General features: G+C 37.4%; 1 protein-coding gene across 1 annotated transcript in view; it reads right to left on the bottom strand.

Moving 5' to 3' along the window:
- Window positions 1–22,260, bottom strand: part of CD44 (CD44 molecule (Indian blood group)) — a 112,231-nt gene that overhangs the window by 15,854 nt on the left and 74,117 nt on the right. The window contains exons 7-16 of the mRNA XM_042459646.1: window positions 21,517–21,566; window positions 18,250–18,422; window positions 17,853–18,046; window positions 15,111–15,251; window positions 12,848–13,009; window positions 10,847–11,038; window positions 9,157–9,336; window positions 3,496–3,675; window positions 3,130–3,315; window positions 1,500–1,679 (exon numbers count right to left, since the gene is read on the bottom strand). Of these exons, the coding sequence (XP_042315580.1) occupies window positions 1,500–1,679; window positions 3,130–3,315; window positions 3,496–3,675; window positions 9,157–9,336; window positions 10,847–11,038; window positions 12,848–13,009; window positions 15,111–15,251; window positions 17,853–18,046; window positions 18,250–18,422; window positions 21,517–21,566 (1,638 nt within the window). The remainder of the gene's footprint in view (window positions 1–1,499; window positions 1,680–3,129; window positions 3,316–3,495; window positions 3,676–9,156; window positions 9,337–10,846; window positions 11,039–12,847; window positions 13,010–15,110; window positions 15,252–17,852; window positions 18,047–18,249; window positions 18,423–21,516; window positions 21,567–22,260) is intronic.

The following is a 22,260-nucleotide window of genomic DNA, read 5'->3' as shown; positions in this document are numbered from 1 at the left end:
ATTATTGTTTAAAGTTTCTAAATAAAGTTTTAAAAACTCCAAGTATGCCCCAGTCATCAGGGACAGTGGGATTCTGGTAGATGCATCCCCCCCTAAAATTTCTCAAGCTCTGCCTATAGCATAGCTAGTGAATAAATGTTAATGTGTGAAGAAACAGAGCCATGTCTCAAACAACTATTGACTGTTTTTTTAAAAAAATATTTTTGCCAGTTCGTGGAACTTCATTATCAACTGACAGTACAGTCATGATTGTTCTTTAAATAGGGCATGGTAACAATGGCACAGTACAGACCGCCGAGAAATGGTTGCTTGCCGGTACCTGTTTTTAGTCCAGAGGGACAGCACAGCCCCCAAGCCGCATGCCGTCCCTCTGGAGTAAAAAGAACCTGGAAAAACTGGGTTCTTTTTACGCCACCAGAGTGACGTCGCGAGTGCGTCAATGGCGCACTTGTGATGTAATTGGCGTAGTGCAACGTGTGGACTGCACTGACTGCACTGTCAGTAACTGCATGGTCCCTGACCCTAAAATCGGCACAAGCATGGCGCTTTTGCGCAGTGTGTACCACACCAATGTAGTTCATTTAGAAAAAGGTCTTATGGAAGTACAGATTGGTTAGAATTCCATTTTCTGAATGGTGGTACCTGCATGAGAGATTTCATTTTCATGCATCATTTCATTTGAAGGAATAGTTTCAGGTGGAATATCATCCCTTGTTGTGTTCATAAGAAGGTCCCGTTCACTGTCCCGTTCAGGATGCATGCCATGAGGTAGTAGGGGATCTTGTGTGTAGTCTTCAGGCTTGCCATTATCACTGGAGGCAACAGCTGTTGCAATGATGGGTTGAATATTTTCAAATGGTACAATTGCATGGTGCCATCTCAAAACAATTTCCTATCTACTATGTTTTCTGAATTACTAGAATATACTGTACTACAGTCTAGTTTCTAGTTTTCTGTTACTTGTGACTTAAAGTTGGAAATTCAGTAATCTCTTATTAACATTAGAAGAATCAAAATGCCCAGAATTCCTTTATTTTGCTGATAGAGATGTTTTCTTTTTGAGATTACTTCAATTTGGCAAAATTATTCCAGTCAAGGAATCATCTCTAGATAAACTCATAGGAATTGCTTTGAGACCTACTATAGTTTAAAAAGCAGCAAACAAACAAAACACCTATTTTCATAACCCACAATTAGGATCTAATTTATACACAAAGTAGACAAACAGAACCCTCATAGCTGATGCCATTCTTGGGATCCAAACTATTTAAAAGATGATTGGATATATTTTAAAGGCCATGTTTGCATGCTTTCTTTCAATATTTTCTATAATCCTATAACATGTAACCTTTGTGCTTTAGTGGAAGTCCATGAGTGAAAATAGAATCAGGACTACACTACTAGGTAAATTCCATTAGTAAGCCAGGTACTCTTAGAAAGGTAAGAGAAAACAAAAAAAGACTTAAATATTTTTATATTTCTTCTTTTCTTAATGGTACCTGTAAGTGATGGTTCCTTTTCTTGCTCACTTTCAGTTGGATGAACAATACTAGACCACAAATGATTTCCAGATGTGTTGGTGAGATATTTTTCTTCATTATCCCATTCAGAATGTTCTTTGTGCAAAACTGTTTCATGGGTAGAGGCTTCATGGTGAATATCACCACTGGGAAGTACAGCTGTTACAAAGATGGCTGGGTCAACTTTAAATATGATGTTTCACAGCTTTATCCCCCCCCCCCCCAATTCTATTTTGCTTGGGCATAATATGACAAGAGGAAGGCAGTAACATATTAGATGCTAATTTTAACTGAAAGAGAATTATATGGTATCTAAAGCATAACCTTGGCCTACACCTGGTAATCCTGATTAGATTATTGTTATTATGTGCTTTCAAGTTATTTCTGATTTATAGTGACCCTAAAACAACGCTATCATAGGGTTTTTTGGGCAAGATTTGTTTAGAGAAAGCCTGCCCCTAAGGCCGAGAGCATGTGACTTGTCCAAGGTTACCCTGTGGGTTTCATGGCCAAGCAGGGAATCAAATCCTGACTTTCAGAGTTGCAGTCCAACACACCAACAGCTGCACCACACTAGCTCTCCCTGGCTAGATTAGAACCAGCTAATCAATAAAAAACATTTATATACTGTAAATTCTATTGATTACGTGGGTCTAATCTGTTTTGGGACACTTACACTTCTTTTTTATATATATAATTAATCAACAATGAAAAGGATATCTACTTCTTTCGGAAGTGTAAAACAAAATCTAGGGCCCTTTTGCACTGCACAGTCCACAGCGCTGTGATTTCATTTTAACTGCAGTGGCTCCATCTTATTGCATTTGGAGATTTACAGTCTGAGGAATGCTCAGCCAGAGAGCTCTAGTACTTCATTATAGTATAAACTCCAGGATCTCATAGGAGGCTGCCATGACTATCAGTATATCACAGCACTATCACTATCACTGTAGTGTAAAAGGCCCCAGTCTACCAAGGAAACTATAAAGAGAAAGAAAGTATATAACTGACATGATTAATTGAAAAAAAGCCAGAGACCAGTGATTAAATAAGATATTCCATCTAGATAGAAACTGCATCTCCCATTTAAATTTTAGGAGAACCTAATAGAATTAATTTCAGTTAAAATTAGAATTGTGCTGCACATTATGGGAAATGAATTCCATTTGGTGAAGTATCAGTAATTAATTTAAGTTTTCACAAGAATTCTCTTCATAGAGAAGAACATATGGAAGGGTTGGGGAACCTGTGGCCCTTCAGACAGCAATGAACTATTACACCTTCACCATTGGTCAGACTGGCAGAGACTGATAGGAACTGGAGTCCAATAATACCTGCAGGATGACAATTTCCCAGTTCTGATGTATGCTATCTTTATGTAGACCTTTCATATTTTTGTTTTGTTTAATGTTTCATTGTTATATTTCACATGCTGGTTACTTTATCTGGTGTTGAATTGTTGAATTGTATATTGAGTATCATTTGTTCTTGTTTTAAAATTTTGTAGACTACCTTGAGAGGTATTTCTGTCCTATAGAGGGTAGATATAAATGAAACAAACATATATAGAAATCTTGAAAGATGCAGCATTATCCTTTCTTCTTTATACCTGTATGATTGTTTTCTGAATCTTCTTCATGCTTCTTTTCATTTGGAGAAATGATGTCAAGGAATACATCATCTCTCGACGTGTTTCCAGGATACTTGTCTTCATGGCTCCAGCTGGGATGGATTTCATGAATCAAAGTATTGTTTGAAGAATCTTCATGGTTAATATCATCAATGGCATCCACAACTGTTACAATGATGGCTGGATCAGTGGCACATTTTCACAATTACATTTTATATTACATAATGGCAACTATTTCTATTGGGATATACCACTATTTAAGGCTTCAGTCTTGCAGACTCCTTTTGTAGGGAATGACAATAAACTAATCTGGGGGTGAAGGAATTTTGCTTTTTAGACAGGTACCTGTATGAACTGATTCATTATTATGCTCAGTTTCACTTGGAGGCTGCAAACTTCCAGGTAGCATAGTTTTATTGGATGTGTCTGTGGGGTCTTCAGCAGTCCATTCAGAATGCACATCATATGATAGTGGGTTTTCTGTAGATTCTCCATGTTTTATCCCATTGTTAGAAGCCACATCTGCTTTAATATTGAAACATTTTGATAATTTAATATTTGCAGAACTGCTGTTCGCAATATACTTTGAATATATACCTATTTTCAATTCTATACTTTGTCTTCAGTGGCACTGGCTCTCAAAAAGAATCAGCAGAAAGAATGCTTATTTAGACTTCCTTATATCTAGTATCTCGGTCATCACTTTATGGATAAGCACTTTACATGCTAATATAATCAACTTTTAAAGTCCTATTAATGTTAACAGAATTATTCTGAATTAAGAAAGATATGTATGTAAAGTCGTATTATACACTGTATTATTTATGTATTTTTATTTGAGAAGGATAAACTTTATATGGAAAAATGAGTAATTTGGAAGCCAAGAAGACAAGAATGAAGAATGAAAATAAGAAGATATGAAGACATGAAGATAATAAATAAGAGAATAATTTATATATAAGCTTTATGTAATAAATCATGTAAATGAAAATAAATAAAGATTATGTGCAAAAAAATAATAATGTTAACAAAATAATTGTGGTCCACAAGGTTCTATAACTGCTTATTAAACCCAGATAAAAATGGATGAAAAGAACAAACACACAAAAAGAAAAATGTGATATACCAGCTAATTTGTATTCACGTATGTGAAGCATGTCAAGTGAATGTCTTGTAAACTGGTACTAAATGGGCAAACAACAGTTCTTTAATTTGGTGTGTGTGTGTGTGTATGCATTTCTTACTTCTATTAAAATGTGGGACACAAGTTATGCACTAGAAAAAGAAAAGAACAGGCATGTGTCTATAATGACAATTACATAATACAATTAAATCACATTTCAGTGCACAGTATCCTTAGTGAGGCTGCTGCTAAGCCTCAGAGAAAGTGCCTCAGAAAATCTGATTACTGACATCACTACTAATACACTTTATTCCTTGCTATCAATACTTCCAAAATAAAGGTTTATAATTATTGTGGTTAATGAAGGAAACATATGAATGAAACGTGACACTGAAAAGTTATAGCTAGAAAGTACAATTATAATACTAATAAAGTCACTGAGCATGTCAGCTCAGTGTGTGTTATGTATTATTTAAGCGTGCCAATGTTCCTAAATAATTGTAATATACCAAACTACTTATGCAGTTACTACCACTGCAAAGAAAAAACTGAGAAATTCCTAAAGATAGACTTCCTGTGCATCAAACAGAAAAGGGGGGGGGGAGGTATAGAAGGCTGTAAGCACAAACAATTATAGATAACTAGGTGTACACACATACACACACAACTGATTAGCACTAGGATGAAATTGCTAAGATTTAGAAGTCTTCTTTATTCAAAGTGGGAGAGCAAATGTAAGTAATTGTTTTTATTAATGTGCTTATGAAGAGTCTATCTTCATTCGCTAATGGAGAAACCAAACCAGGTAGCTCATTACAGTTAGCCCTTGGTATCCACTGGGATTTGGTTCCAGGACCTTCTGTGGATTTCGCTGGGCTCTAACTAGGGCCATGTAGAATGTGCTGGAGTCACGTTACCATTCCTACTATTTTTCTCCCTTACAATTCCTTTGGTATTTCTCCTGGAATTTACTTGAACATTAACCCATCAGTGACATTTAGAAAGTCAGAACTACTATGATAATAATGACAAATAAACTGGGATCTTATTATTCTTGAAAGAGCCTCCTTGATTACCTTTCCTTTCAAATGCTTTGCTGCTGTAGCGGGAAAAAAGGGAATCTTTCAAATGGTGGTTTTGAGCGAAAAGGAAATGTTTCTGCTCAGGTAAAGCAAAACATTCAATTCCCTCCCTCCATGCTGTATCCTATTCTAGAGAGACTCTCAACCTTCAAGAGAATGCTTATGGGGAAAGAGCACTGCATTAGGTCTAGGGGGAAGCAGTGAAAAGCAGGTGAATTGTTTTCTGCTGGTGCAGGGATGGCCAAATGAGAGCATTGCCCTGCCCCCCAATAATAATTCTGTCCCACCAATAAAATTTTCTTTCTGTCCCAAAGCATTGCTGTAACTTAAAAGTTCAGTTGAGCATTTAGCAATACAGTTTAGGCATCCAAAGAAAAGGGAGAAGGCAGACTTACCAAGGGAATGGGAACATGGCAAATATATATAAAAATTCTGGGTGTGAAAGATTTTCAGTATCTCACTCTTTGCAATGTTAGAAATCCAGGAAGTGAAGAAAAATTCTGGTGGCACAGTAGTTAAATGCCTATACTGCAGCCATTCACTCAAAACCACAAGGTTGCAAGTTCAAGACCAGCAAAAGGGCCCAAGTTCGACTCAGGCTTGCATCCTTCTGAGGTCGCTAAAATGAGTACCCAGACTGTTGGGGGCAAATTAGCTTACTTGCTAATTAGCTTACTTGCTGTTCACCGTTATGATCTTTGGAATAGCGGTATATAAATTTTTTTAAAAAACAACAACAAAATTTAATGGGGTGTGTGTTCAGATTTCTTATTTAGGTGAGGGAATATTTCATTTTTCTGGCCTGTTTTTTTGGCCCCTGGTAGCTATACCAGTGCCAATTTGTGACCCTCTCCATGATGTTATTGGACTGGATAGCAACAGCAAGTACATTTCTATACCACACATCAGTGCACTTAAGCACTCCCTAAGCAGTTTACAAAGTGTAAGCTAATTGGCCCCAACAAGCTAGGTACTCATTTTAGTAACCTCAGAAGGATGCAAGCCTGAGTCAAGCTTGAGCCCCCTTGGCTGGGATTGAACTCACAACCTTATGGTTTGTGAGTGAGTGGCTGCAGTACAGGCATTTAGCCACTGCGCCACTAGGGCACCTTATGCTGGGTATGCTGGATAGGGCTGATGGGAGCTTCAGTCAGTCAAACAACATCTGCAAAAAAAAACCTGGCATGGTAGACATGCTAGGAGGCTCAGCAGGCTGCCTGTGCAGACAAGACACAATCCATCAACATGCCTCAATCTTACATTTGTAAATACTGGGACTCAACATTGTAAACAAAATGTCATCAGGAAATGGTTACAGTATTTTACTTTATTATCACTATACTTGTCGAAGGCTATCCTTCAGTCTTCAGACCCAGAAATAATTCAGCTGGGAATGGATGAGAAGATTTTTTTAAAAGAATGTTCAGTGATTTGTAAGGTTGTTGTTTTGTTCTGGCATGGAAATAACTGTGTGAAATTATTGATCTGCTATGCCCTTTCAGGGATATAAAATTTGTTTCCCTATATAGAAATAAAAATATTTTAACTCTATGACCTTGTCTGCACTGGCCAGATCATTCCAAAGGCAGCCCAGAGTATCCTGGTCCCACAACTGCCCAACTTGTCCCTGTTACCTGGCCCTCTGTTCCTACACTGCCACAGCTGTCTGCTCAGGCATCCAGCACCACCATGGGTCACTCACTTCTGAGGTCAGAATGAGGTACACAATAATGATCACAAGGCTGAGTGCCTTGTTATGTCCTCAGAATGTGCAACCTTGTTTTCTGCTCCTCCAGCGAATAGGACATGGAATAATGGATTGAAACTACAGGAAAAGAGATTCCAGCTCAACACTATAAAGAACATCTTGACAGTAAGAGCGGTTGAACAGTCGAATGCATTCCCTTGGTGGGTGGTGGAGCCTCCTTCTTTGGAGGCTTTTAAACAGAGGCTGGATCTCTTGGGGGTGCTTTGATTGTGAGTTCCTGCATGGCCAGGGGCTGGACTGGATAGCCCTTGTGGTCTCATCCAACTCTATGATTCTATGACCTGTAATGGTGGACATGCCAGGGGGCTCAGTGGGCTAAGGCTAAAAGATATAAAAGGCCCATGTAAGACATTCATTATTAGTGGCATTAGCAGAATTTTTGCTTTCACTTTCCTACTGATGTTGATCAACAAAATGCAATGTGTTTGTTTGAGTGGTCATTTTTTCCATTACCACTGCCACTGCCATCTAGAATAATCCCATGTTTGTTTGTTTTTAAAAAAATCAAAACTAATCACTACAAAAATCCTGATATTTATCTAATATGTTTTAGCTAAGCTCTTTGAAAACCATTATCCATCTATTCATCTGACCATTTCATTGGTTGCAAAAAACTGAAGCAGAGGTTTAAAGACTGCAAATGTAATAGTTTTGCTTTCGGTTGCATGGTATGAATGCAACATGCATTCTACGATTGTTCATGGTGGATAGCTGGAGTATAACAAATGTTTGCAAATAACATGGTTTATTTCGCCTTTTCCACATATCCACATATGTACATATTGTTTATGGAAAAGTGTCTGTGAAAGCAAATTTGTTTCTTTAAACATTATGATGGAAAAGCAAGCAACCCAATTACAAATTGGTAAATAAGATAATTTTTGCATGTGGGGGTATTTTCCATTTAAAAAAGTAAGTGTAATGGGATGTATCTACACAATAAATAAATTTATTTCATAACTACCATCTATGTTATTACTGTATGTATGTACCTTCAAGTCATCCATCAATAGAGTTTTCTGAGGCAAACAATACTCAGAGGTGGTTTGCCATTTTGCATTTTAAAGCAAAATAAGAGTAATAACATCCATTCATTATTAAATGGACATTTTGTCATATTAGGCTATGATGACCTTTGTGTCCTGATATTTGAACATTAGGACTATGTGTTAAACTAGATACTGTAGGCCCAACATGAAAAGTTGACTGGTAGATGTGTGAATGCATCACCAAAGTTTAATGGGTTTTTTAATTAGTCAAAGAGTTACCCATTCCCTGCCATCCCATTTTCTCAATAAAATTTGCTTTCTTCCTTCTTTCCAGAACTATCAGAGACAAATATAGTATTATTATCATTATATAACTCAGAGAAATGGAAAAAAGAAGAAAAAAATTGATAACAAATTTGATTACAGCAGCGAGGCTAATTATTATAGCAAGATGTTGGAAAACGAAAATAACTGTAGAATTGGAGGACTGGTATAAAGAGGTATGGAAATTTGCGATTAATGATAAATTGACATCTAAATTGAAAGTAAAAAAGGGAGTATGGAAAATAAATGATTTTGATGGAATTTGGAAAGAATTTATTGAGAAAGTACTGAGAAAAGAAGATGGAAGATTACCTCTACAGGAGGAATTGAGATTTTGGATGGAATATAAGAGTGAAAATGGCTTCGGGAAGGGGAGCACTGAGGTGGGATATTAAAGATATTTAGACAAATTGAAATAGAATGTAAGAAATATATAAATTAAGTATTGTACAGTAATCAAAATTCAATGTATGAATCTTTATAATAAAATTAAAAAAAGAACTACCAGAGATAGGAAAAGCATAGAAGACTATATCGCACCGTTTTAATGCAGATGCATCTTCCAGCTGTTGACATGCAATAATTTGTTCTGTCTTCCTAATTTCCAAAAGTAAGAGAAACAGAATTTTCTTTTATACTGAAAGAAAATAATTTTCTTGAATATAAAAGAAAGAATCCCCCTCACTTTATATTGACCACAGTCAGAATACATGGCAATACCTGTCTGAGAAGACGTACCTTCATCATCATGCTCACTTGGAGGGATAAGTATTTTTAGGACACCAAGGATTGTTCTATTTGCAGCATGACTCATTTCACTTTTCCGTCCAGGTTTACCCACAGGTTGCAACTGGTCTTGATGTGATCCTTCATGTTCAGCACTTTCATTGAAGAATGTAACTGTTTTGATTATCATAAATAAGGCAGGAGTAAATACCTCCCTATTTTGGCTTTTCAGGTGATGAACAAAGATAATGGTCCTGATGCAGTGCTCTGTAGCTGCTTTGAGGAGGTCTTATGCATTTAGCCTTCTCTGTTTGCTTCAACTTAGGAAGGGAACTCCAGGCATGCATCTCCAGATAAATGAACAGGGAAGCATATAGGAGTTCCTGCAGCATATCAGAATGTTTGCCTTGGCTAAGTGTGACTATACATGGGACTATGCATATCCGTATTATTCAAAAATTCCAGGCAGCCAGCTTTTTTATCACCGTTCGGAGCAAGAAAAGGTATAATTTGCCTTCTTATGTGGAAAGAGATAGAATGACTAACTCATAGATTAATAGAGCCAAACCACTTGGATGAAAAATAGCCTATTTATAAAATCAATAGTTTCTTGATAGAATCAAATAGTTCCACTGGTTTCAAAAGGTTTATATCAAGCTGGCCTGTTTAACCCATTGTGCTGTGCCAAAAATCTGGCAGTCAATGGGACTCGACGCAGAACCTGTATAGTGGGATGTGGTGAAGAGACATTGGATGATACTATCATATCTGCAGAACATAGCCCAGCTCCATAACCCTAGTCTGATTCCCTAATGAGGCACAAATAGCCAGCAAGTAAGAGTCAACTGCCATCCTGATCAACTTCTTTACACAGAAACCCCCCCTCTCTCTGTGTGTGTGTGTGTGTTTCATTTTATAATTTGTCTCATGCAGTGAAATAACATAAGCCAATTCTGGCACAGATACTATCTGGAAAACTGCTCTGAGATGTTTGACATACTGGTGGTTGAGGTGCAAATTGAAATTAATATGAATTTCCCTGATACTAAGGTTTTTTTAAGGAGTTTTTCTCACAGAAGTTCTGCTATGACCAAAAATAATCTTTCTGATGATTCTCGAATACTTTGGGCTTCATGGCTTTGAGGGAAATGCAACAAGATCTGCCATGTCCATTTTTAACCTTTTTCCTCTTATGCTTCTGAGATGTTGTTTAAAGATGTAACTTATTAATTTAAAAATAATTCTACACTAATTGTCACAAATGGAAGAAAAAGTAAGGGTGCTCCTGAAAAAGGCTTTTTTTGTGTTAACTGAAATTTTGTGGTGCTTCCAGAGGCTGTCATCTTCAATCTGTATCCCTCCCACACTTTTACCCAACATTTCTTCCATCCTCCTTGATAGGAAATAATAAATACACAAAATTAAGGAGAAAGAAGACAGAATAGCTGCTCAGTGCCTAAGAGCTCTCCACTTTGAAGTATCCCAAAACTTAGCTATAGCAAAATTTTGTCCCTCCACAGAAGGAATTTCTGAAAAGAAAATCAACCCCCATAACTAAAAAAAGGTGTTTTTAAGTTAGGTTATGCACCCTTTTGTTCAGAAACCTGAATTAGGAAATGGAAGCAAATCATTCAGATGGAAAATGAGTTCTAATTATAGTATAATTCATTATTCATACTAATACCTGTATGATGAAAAGATTCATTTTCCAGAGTACTTTCTTTTTCACTTGAGGGAACAAGTCCGGGATGCAATATATCTGAAGAGACAGTTGGTGTAGGTACTGTATCTTGTGTTTCCAGTCCAGATTGACTGCCATCTAGTGAATGCTCATTTGAGTCTTCCTGCTTGAAGAAATCATTGCTGGAGGATACAGCTGTTACGATGATGTATGGAATCAATTCCAATGTTATACTTGCTGAACAACCATCCAGATTATTTTCTTTGTCTCATTTAAAAAAAAAAAAAACCAAGCCTTGTGCATTCATTTATATACATGAGTAAGAGGAGGAGAAAACCAAATAAAGGTTTGGGAAGTATGGGTGAATTCACAGCCACCAATTGTTATCACCTTAATTTCAACAAGTTGCTGATTTTCCAGACAGTGCCCCAGAGACGAATAGCAGTGCAGAAGGGGATGTAATCGCAATAGAGGCAGCAAAGAAACAACAACAGCTTACACCCTTAACTGATTTATCAAATGCCTTTGATGGTTGCCAAAACTTTGTACCATCTGGAGTCACAGCAGCATCTCCATCCATAAAACTCCTCTGATATGTTCTTCTTTTTCTACTATGTTCATTTTGAAATTGTAGTTCTTAGAATTATTTTTGGACTTTGCTCCAGGCACTAAACTGCATGACTCAACTAGATAATGCAGATTTTCACTTTCAACTTGGATGTTTATTTTGATTGGCATGCTGTGCCATGGATGAAGGTCAACCAGTTTGTTAGGTAGGTAACTCCAGTGTAAGGGTGTGACTGTTTAAATCCAAGGAGATTAAGTCAGAAATATCTTGAACCATCACCACCATCACCATCACACCATCAGATTTCTTTTTTAGAGTCAAATCTTTTTCCAGCAGTCGCAGAAGACATTATGTATAAAAAATGATCGTCTGAGTTGAGTCTAAGCTATTAAGAAGTAGTCACAAACAGCCAAAGGCAAAACACCAATCACCAGTGAAAGTCCCAAGCAGTAAAAGATGCTGATACATTTCCATAGTAAAGTAAAGGAAACTGAAACAGGAAAACAAACTATTTGTGTTTTTGTACACAAATTATTCATTATTAATATTGACATTCATAATATTCAGTGTTAATATTGACAGTGCTATGCACTCAAGTTTAACATAGCTGCATGATAATATGCTGACAGAGTGGTTTAAGTAGTTATTTCTTTAAAACATCACAAAATGATAGTTTTCTGCTGTCAAATGTGGAGCTGATTTTGTGACATCTATGAGCTCTGATGGCTTAAAAACACGAGACAAACCAATGCCACAGTATCATGCAACTGCTAGCATAAAAGTACTTTTTTCCTACACCCACAGACATCTGTGCTTCCCAAAACCCAACTCCAGAGGCATTCCCACTCCTCTGGAGCAGATTTTGGAGGTACTGGGTTATGTACTAAGGAAAGTATTCTTTTGAAAGAACAGCCTAGTGGCCAGAAAGTAGCATACTGATTTACTTTGAGCAGTCATTTGTCATTTTTCAGCAAAACCTTTAGTGACTTAGTGGCAAATATGCTCTGTGGAAAACTGGCCCAATGTAGAACTGTTTTGAGCTAAGAAGATGGCTCCATTCCACAGAAAGGCAACTTTAAAGTACTGCTTTAAGATATGGTTGTGCATGGATGATACACCCATTTGGATTTTTACAAATTTTAGGGAACTTCTGATACTGAAATAAATTTGGCTGGCACTTCTGACTCATTCTTGCTTACCCAAAGTTAAATATTACTTGAGATTTTGGTTTTATGGTTTTGGTAAATGAAGCAGAACACATGTGGCAAAAATGTCTGCTTTCCTTTTTAAAAATAACATAGGATATGTTCTACAGCAAATTACCAACAAAAACTGGTTAGCAATTCCAATTATTAACTAATTCTAGGTTTTGAAATTGCAAAAAATAGACTTTATTTCATACTAATATAAAATTGATTGTGCTTAATTATTCATACCAGTAGCTGTGGAGAAATGTCCAGCATCACCCAGATGTGCAATTCCATGTGGCACGTCCTCTCGTGTGCCATTCACTTCACTGTACCTTCCAGAATGTACACTATTTAGCAATGGATCATGGGTTGAGTCTTCATGTTTGACATCCTTGCTGGAGATCACAGCTGTTGTGACAATGGTTGAATGTAGATTGATTGGAATATTCATATGCCACCACCAACTAGTGTTGGCCTTAATTTATTTAATGGGTACAATGAAAGACCTTCAAAGATTTGTTTAAGAGAAGAGTTACCAACTAATGAGCAGCCAGACATTTGTGAACCAGCAGTTTTCTCTTAAATTATAAGCATTTAATCTGAGTAGAAGATATTACTAGAAAAGAGAATATCTGCATCCTGCTGAAAATGACATCTTATCAGCTATGAAAAGCATCAGAAAACATGATAACCCTGTTTGTCTGATGCTGTCAACCCAGGACATCTGGATTCAATCCACAGCCAAACATGGCCACTAAAGCCCTAAATAGCTCTAAACAGGCTGGCCTGGGGCCAAAAGTAGGGCTAGATAGGGCTGGGCATCCACACACACCCAGCCCTACGTTTGCCACCTGTGCATCATTATGGTGTGTGCCCGTCCACACGGGATGTGACATTATGACGCACAGGTGTCAGAGCACCCAAACAGTACTGGTCGGAAGGGGTGTCATCATGACACATGAGCGCCATTATGGCATCCCTTCTTTTTGCTCCTGAGAGGGAGCTGATTGTTGCCGCGCCATGTGGTTGCTGTGGCAACAGTCCAGGGCAAACAGGGGCGGCATTTCGCTGCCCATCTGTAGATCCCCTAAATTACCATTTTCCACCATAAGGAATAATGTTATAAGATTCCCAGTGTTATGGTGTGCAACATAAGTTCTTTTGTTTCTATGCGGTGGAGAAAGTGCTTTCCTTGCCCACCTAGCATCATCAGAGAGTGGAAGCGCTGAATTCTATCACTTTTTAAAAAAGACAGATAATTGCAGAATGGTACCACCCCATTTCATACCATTGCCTAGTAAAACTATAGTCATGATGAACATTAATTGATTTCAGAGAGCAATACAACATCCAAATTAAGTCCTTTTGTTATACCTCAAGTGCTATGTGTACTAGTTTTTCCCCCTATAACATGTTTGCCAAAAATGCTTTCTGGGTTCTGTTCCAGGGCTTTGAACAACAACCTAAATCACAAAACTGAAACACTTAAAAAGATTTTTGTGGAGTGGAGATGTGGGAATGAGGGGAAAGCTGTCCCAGTAAATTTCTTTGTTGTTCTTCTGCTAAAGGCACAAGATCAAGGTCAATTTAAAAAAATGGCAACCCAAACATTACAGAGGCAAAAATGTATATATTTCAATACTGTATAAAGTTATGTCAGATAACAACTAACCACGAGTGAACAGATCCAATCGCCTCTGGAGCATGTCCTTAGACTTATGGCTTATGTCTATTGTCTACAGAAAAATTATAATAATGTGTATGATATGTACAATGCAACTATACTTTCTCCCTTCATTGCTATCAGCTATAGGTAAAATAGACAGTTACAAGTGAATAAAAGTACCTTGGTCAATCTACCAAACTGCATTTTAGCCAGTAAGACAAGGGGAATTACTCAAGCCAGAAACAGAAAAAAAAAGAACAGCCACCATCACCATCACAAGAAGCAGACCAAAAGCCAACCATCATCCCATTGATATGATAGCAAAAATGCACCTGATGTCAAGCTGTATAACTCTAGTGCATAACTGATATGATTAATTGAAAAAAGCCAGACACCAGTCATTGAATAATGTTCGCTTGTAGATGCACCTTTCCAAAACTCACATAAAGTCAAGGGAATGTTAGGAGCAAGGAAGTCATTATAGAAATGAAGTTCCATAAATTTCTTATCAGCATTATTTTCATTCCATATTAAAGAAACTGAAATATGGAGAGGATCAAAGTAAAATGAATGTTCATAATGCAAATTCTAAGCACAAATGCTAGACAAAGACCACAATGTAGGCCTCCATGCACTGAAATAAAGCTCAAATGTAAAACATGATAAAGAAATGACAAGTATAAATGAATTTTAGATAAAACATCGATTTTTGAACTGTAGGTCCTATGTAAATAGTCCTCTGTAGGTGACAGTGCTTAATATGTACCCAGACATTTAATGACTCCCCCTTTTACCGAGAGGGATCTATAAAATACTGCATACATTACCATAATTAGTTCTTACTGGTATTTGATGTCTGGAGTTCCTGATCACCACTGTTGTCCCACTCAATAACTGTTTCAGGATTTATATGGCCAGACCCTTCTTCATTATCATCACCATCGTCACCTCCACCATCATCATCATTTTCTTCAGAACTCTCATCTAGTGATTTATTGATGTAAACCGATGGTAAGCTTTTGATCTGTTTATCAATTTCTCCTTGATCTCTTTATCCATTTCTAACCGAAATAAATACTGTCACTTTTTAAATTGCCTTTCTATACTTGCTACACCATTTCCAAAACTGAGTCAGAGATTAAGAATGAGTAATAGAATTTTATTCTGTTCAAGAAAGTCCAATAGCATAGATGAGTCTGGAATTTTGCTGGTTAGTCCCAGCATTCATTGACTTAGTTGTTGAATTGTGAGACAACAGACAGCTAAATCTAATTGATTCAGCTGTCTAGTCAAGTCAGACTAACAATATGATATAGGGGCTAAAGAATATTATGTGGTCTTGAAAGGTAAAGGAGAATCTGGATTGTGGCCTATTAATAAAATCCAGTACAGGAGAAACAGGAATATATTTCATCCAGGCATAAGTATAGTAGTATTGTTACTATATTTTTGCTTTGACTAGAGATGTAGTTTTCCCACATAAATTGTCACACAAGATATTATGAGTGACAGTGGTACAGGGAAGAAAGAGTATGGAAGAGGCAATCAAGATATTGTGGAATCATCCCTATTTGAAAAAAAATGTTTTTCTAGTAACACCTGAACAGTATTTAATTTGACAACAAACAAAGCAGAAGAAATTCTAGGTCCCCCAATATCATGTACTCCCACATCATACTGTAATATTAAGCTAAAGGATCTATTGAAGATGTCCAACAGGCCAACAGGCAGAAAGAAGTCACATTATCCCATTATTTCAATGCTTTGGAGAGCCAGTATAAGAACAGGGAATATCAAGAATAGATACCTATAAGCAATACAGAACACAAGATCAGTCCAAACAAATAGTTTTTGGGAAGTCTGAACAAATTAGATTTAATGTTATACAGGAGAGTCAACTCTCATATATAAATGTCTGCTGATATCCCGATGAAGTTTATATTTTAGGTAATCATTGACAGGTAATTTTTTTCCTCTAGGGTCCCCCCCCCCATGGGATACTGCACCTCATTACAGTCAATACTGGGCAGGAATACAGAGTAATTCCATTTATGCTGGATGGATGTTTGAAAATATTCAAAAAATATATAAAAGCAAACTGTGATTTAGCCATTTTATATAGGAGACACCATTTCACTTCCCATTGTATTTAATGGGACTTGAGCATCCATGAATTTTGGTATTCGTGGGGGGTCCTGGAACCAAACCCCAGCGGATACCAAGGGCCCACTGTATAATTTTCTAGTTCACAGAGTCTGATGTTGTCCAAAATCTTCATCATCTGCAGCCTCTTGTTACACAGATGCTGTATCAGAAGCCATTTGGCTGTACAACTAGGAAATGTAGATATTTCTTTACTGCATGAAGAACCTCATCCACATAAAAAGTACGTCTGAGTTTGATGACATTGTTGCAATTTGTTTTACAAGTGGGGTATAATAAAGGAGGGTAGAAAAGAACAATTTAAGAAAGCGTTCATGATGTGAGAGTAGATGTTCAGCAGTGGATGATTTCAGAAAATCATCTGATAGTAGGATTTTAAAAATGTGAAATAAAATGGTTACAGTAATGAAGAATGTCAAAACATCATTCTAGATTCAATAAGGCTTAGGAATTGCAATGATGAGTGTTTGACAAGATAATGATTTCATGTCAACAAGCTTTTGTGACTGTTATCAGAAATATATGACTACAAAGATTTAACTGGAACCTTAAAAACCTAGAGAGAGGGAGTTAGAAGGCAAAAAAAGTAACATGACTAAATCTTGATGACTGAAAATAATAAAAGGTAAAACAAAAAAGCATGCTGCAACAGTATAGAACTGTTTCTTCTTCTTCAGTTATATGAGAAAAGTATAACAAACACCTGCTGAAACAACTTACACAACAATGACCTTATTTAGTCATACAACCATTTCTTTCTGTCATGAGGAGCTTTTATACAGTGGACTATTCTTTAAAATGATGAGCCATATCATAATTTTGAAAAAAGATTTGGACTAAATACAGTGCAATTGAAGGGAAACATAAAGGCTTCTCAGTCACATATTAAAAAGTTTGCACTTTGTATGAGTGGGTTTCCATAGGCAACTATAGGCATTCAAGGCTTTGTTCTCCAGAGATATTTGCTATATTGGCCTAAGACAAGGCAATAGCAACACATCTGTTTAGCCATAGCTGGTTGGTGTAGTGACCACTATGCATATGGACGTATCCCTTGAGCTGAGATAGACATCATGTGGCTACTTGTTGTGTGTACAGGAGATGTGCTATTAAGTTTTTCCAGCATGCTGGCACAGTTGCTTAAAACAATATTTGCAGGGATGTGCCAAAAGCCAATCTGCACAATGCTCTACATGCCACTGACAGTCACCTGACTTCAGCTCATGGCACCACTGCATAAGCACCATAGGAGCCATTGCAGCTGGTTGAAATGCTTCCTTGAGGCTTTCAAGCACAGCAAGCAGCATACATGAAAGAAACTAGCAGCATTTTCTCATGAAGGAAACTACTATAAAGAACATAATATATCAAAAATTACATGTGGGAGAAACATTGAGCAAAAAGGTTGTGATATATTATTACCCTTGCCAGAGGTTGTGTTCTGCCTTCTTTCATGTTCTTCAGATGGCCACCACAGAGGGAACTCTCCAGGAACCTGTTGGCTTTCAGTAGAGTTTTCATGATGCTTTCCACTGTTGGATACTTCATCAGCTGTAATGATGCCAGAACAACTAATATGTTGAATATATGCTATGCTACTAGCTCCATTAATTTGTCTTCACCATATCCAGTATTGCCTCTTAGTGGAGAGTAAATAGCTGTGCTATTGAATGGCATTTCTGTTGCAAGCCAGGAATAACAACCTAACGCACACTATCAGTGCAGTAAAAGACTTAAAAACTGAATCTACTTACAGGATATGTACAACTAATCAGCAAGCTGTTCGATCCAGAAAATATCCATGAATCCATTTCAGAACAGCACACTAAAATGATTATGCTTACTGATACTAGGTGAAGGATGAATCTTGCTACTATATTTATCCTCTTCAAGTTCAGGTGTGCCCTTGGCTGAATCTTCTTGCTTTTCATAGAATCCAATTTCTATCACAGTTAAGTGATAGATGATAAAGACTTGCATTTGAACATTCGTCTATGATAGGTAACAATGAAAGAAGATATCTAGCACTTTTGGGTCAAGGTTGACAGCTTGCCTCATTCTAGTATTTTTCTCTCTTCTTGTGTGTGATGATTCAAAGAGTTACCGTATCTTTTGATTATTCTCCAGTTATTTACTTTTGTTCCTCAGCAAAGCCTTGGTCTTCTGCTTATGGCAGCAGTACATAGAAAGAGCAGAGCACTATCATTTCCTCATCCATTCATTTACATCACTGTAAGATGTGAAGATGTAAATCTCATGGAGAGCATTCTCAATGATAAGGAGGAAAGCAGCAGCATTCCAAAGAAAGGAAGCCTTTGAGAAGAGGAAGCACTTAATGAGAAGAGGAAGATCTCCTTGAGACAAAGAAAAGACATAAATTGGCAACTTTCCATTTCAACACAATGGAAAAAATGAGATAGCAAAGAAATTCCTGCTGGAAATCCCATCATGTATTTCCCCCCAGATGACACTGTTGCTTTCACACTTATTCTAAGAACAATAATTCTTCATTTTGGCTCCATGTTTCCAATATATGCACCAGAAATGAAACTGACCCATGCATGTTGAAGCATTAATCATTTTCTTTAATTGTCTTAAATATTATCTATTACTGTCTATCAACCAACTATAATTTCTAGGATCATTGGAACTAAGAATCTCAGGAGATTATCACATGAGGGGAAAAGTGGGAAGTAAAAGGTATGTTCCTGGTATAACTGCGCGATTGCGGTGAGGTTTTTCGCACAACGTCATACTTATCTTGGGCTTTTTCCATGAAGACCCTGGAATCCTCCATCAACAAGTCATTCATGGGGAAGTTCTGTGAATGGCTTCTCAATCATGAGAATGAAGCACAATTAGGTAGGTGTGAAAGTCAATCTCGTTTCATTCTTGCAATTGGAGAAGCAATCAGGAACATTTACCCACAATGCATTTCGCTGGCAGCAGTTCCTTGATCGGTGTTGCACTGGATTTAGGTCTTATTTGTAAGGTATGAGGCATGAATTTGTTAGCACTGGATGAAAGTAATGTGTATATTTTACTTTGTTTTATTTTATTGTACAGGTGGGAAACATTTGGTGCAAACATGTGCCATTGTACCGAACGGTGAATGAGCAAAACGACCAACAACAATGTAATAACACTTTATTAGTGGAGATGTGCAGAACGCAATCATCAGATTATTTGGCTTTTATGTTGCCATTATTGCATTACTGCTCTCATGTGCAAAAATATTTACCACTATACTGTCATGTTGTCTTCTAATGATGCAATTTTTGCTGAATTGGCTCTGGTGTGATAATCTCCACTGAGTTACAGACTCATAAGGTCACTGAATCCAACTCTTTTTTTCAATGCAGGTCTACAATGCACAATCCAAGGACACAATGCAGAATGTTCCCCTACTTGGTGTCTGCTTGACTAAAGTAGCAGTTCCATTCATTTTCTGGGAAACAACTGCAGTGTAGCAATATAGCAATGAACCAAAATATGTTTGCAAATGTAGGGTTTCATCTGCCATACGTAAGCAATATTTAGTCTGAAAGACATTGGGACTATGTAGACTACCCCTAAGGGACAGCATGCAGCTGCCTCCATTTTTGCTGGATCGGGGCTACGGCAACCACACGCCATAGCCCTGATTTGGTCTTTGTAGGGTGCAAAAAGGAGCCGAAAAAAGTGACTCCTTTTTGTGCCCTGCAATGGGCATGATAGCTATGGTGCCACGGGTTTACGGCGCTCCTTTGGTGCTGTGTCGTGTGGAGTCGTGCACAGCGTCACGTTGCCCTGGGGGCAGAGCCAGGACATGCGTCATGTGGACACTCATCCCCAACTCTCCCCCAAGCTAGTCTTTAAGGTTGGTCTGCACAGGGCCTTACTTGGTTTGGTTTCAAAGTCTAGGCAAGAATTATAAGACAGAAAGCATTTGAAATCAAAGCATTTGGTTACACAACAATACCGGAAGCAGAAATCTTAAGTTAGAGAAGTTTGATCCCATCACCGAAATATCATATGTGAATGTGCGCGTGCGTGCGCACACCCACCCACCCAGTAAGAGTTCACAATAGCAGAACTGGCTCGGCAGGAGACTCCAACTCTACCCCTTGGACTGCCTTACTGCACAGATCCAAAGAAGCAGGAGGACTGTTAAATGAAGTATAGAACAGGAGAGAAGAGCATAGTGTTATTTTCTGGCTTCAGCTTTCCCAGTAAACTGAAATCATGAGAAACTTGTTTAACAGATGCTGTCCTAGTGATACTATCAACACAGACAATGGTAGAGGCAAAACATGTTTCATTTCAAACAGCTTGCAGCCATTTACCATTTGGAGGAGCTTTAATTAGCCACTTATAAATTGGAGAAATTGACTTGGGGTTGTCTGTATTTAACGAAGAAGTCCTGAGTAAAAATTAGATTAGTTTAAGTGGTTTTATTGGGCAGTCCTTTGATACTTATTTCCAGTTTGCCTTTCCATGAACCTGGCTAGGCTATGAGCCTTCCTCTGGAACCTAGTTCAGATATCTAATCTCTGCAATTTCTTTGCTCAAAACTGAAACAAGAATGCTGGAGTCAAAAAAGAAATCCACAGACATAGTTGCTTGTGACCCCAAATCAAGCTACATCAATTTGCTTTTGTGGGCAAGAGTTACAAAGACATAGTGGCTTTGAAATGGTTGTTGCTGCAGCTATGAAAAGACAAAGCTGTGGCATAAATTGCAAAATCTTTTCTACTCAAAAGGCAATTGTGTATGTATAGTGCAAACATTATTTAAACCTATATTATTTATTTAAACCTGTTCGCATATGTAATGGTGATTAATGATATCCATGAAATGTGCAACAGCAATTAAGAATCACTTCTTCCCCTTTTTCAGAAAAATGCCTTAAATGCTCAGATGGCTGAAATGCTGGTTTTGACCATCCCTAATATCCACATTTCTTCTAATTGTTCTAAAGGGATTGTTCTAAAACAAGGACATTTCTGCTGGCAGAAAAGGATTGTGCCCAATCCTGTACTCCTCCCAGCCAGGATTAGGTTTGTACACTGTCTCTCATTACTTCTGTCAGAAGTTCAGTACTCACCCTAAGGAGGTTTACTGGGAAAATTAGAATACCCACCACATCAGCAAAAGCTAAGTAGAAACACATTTTAGTAAAGAACAACCAAAAAAGCCCATTTAAATGGTAGCTGTGGAAAATATTTATGTACAAGTATATAAGAAGGAAAAGTGATCTCTTAGTCATTCATATCTGGAGGAGAATCAAAATGATTTTGGCTCCAGTCATAAGAATTCATAAGCATTTTTGAAGAGACACAAAAATCATTGCATATAAAGAAACCCAAGATGAATGCAAAATTTAAAATCCTACCAGAAATACATAGATCATAAATTCTAAAATGGAGTCCACCCTTCTCCCTCCATCCCACCCCTCTCTTACCCTAAGTCAGGGCAGGGGGAAATAAAGATCATAATAACTAGATGGAACCAGACTGCTTGTAATGCACACATAGAGTCATAAATACACATTTTGACTGATTCCTTTGAACTGCCCATCAGAGAATCAAAGAGCTCCTCAAGCAATATTCTGTCAGTCTTTCAACAGGTCATTTAGACTGAATATATAGTAAGACCTTGATCATTGCTCTTACTTAGTATTCAGGAAAATACTGAACATGCTGAAACCATGTGCTCAGGAAGAATATATCAAAGTGGAAAATCTCTTTCAAAAATGGAAGAAAGATCTCTGAAGGAAAACACACAAACCCTAAACAGATGATTACTTCCCAAAAGAACATGCTGATACCTGGACACTTGACAAAACAGC

Source organism: Sceloporus undulatus, chromosome 1, assembly GCF_019175285.1.
Source record: "Sceloporus undulatus isolate JIND9_A2432 ecotype Alabama chromosome 1, SceUnd_v1.1, whole genome shotgun sequence".
Classification (NCBI taxonomy): domain Eukaryota; kingdom Metazoa; phylum Chordata; class Lepidosauria; order Squamata; family Phrynosomatidae; genus Sceloporus; species Sceloporus undulatus.
Note: the sequence above shows the minus strand (reverse complement) of the source record. Positions and strands in the feature narration are given on the sequence as shown.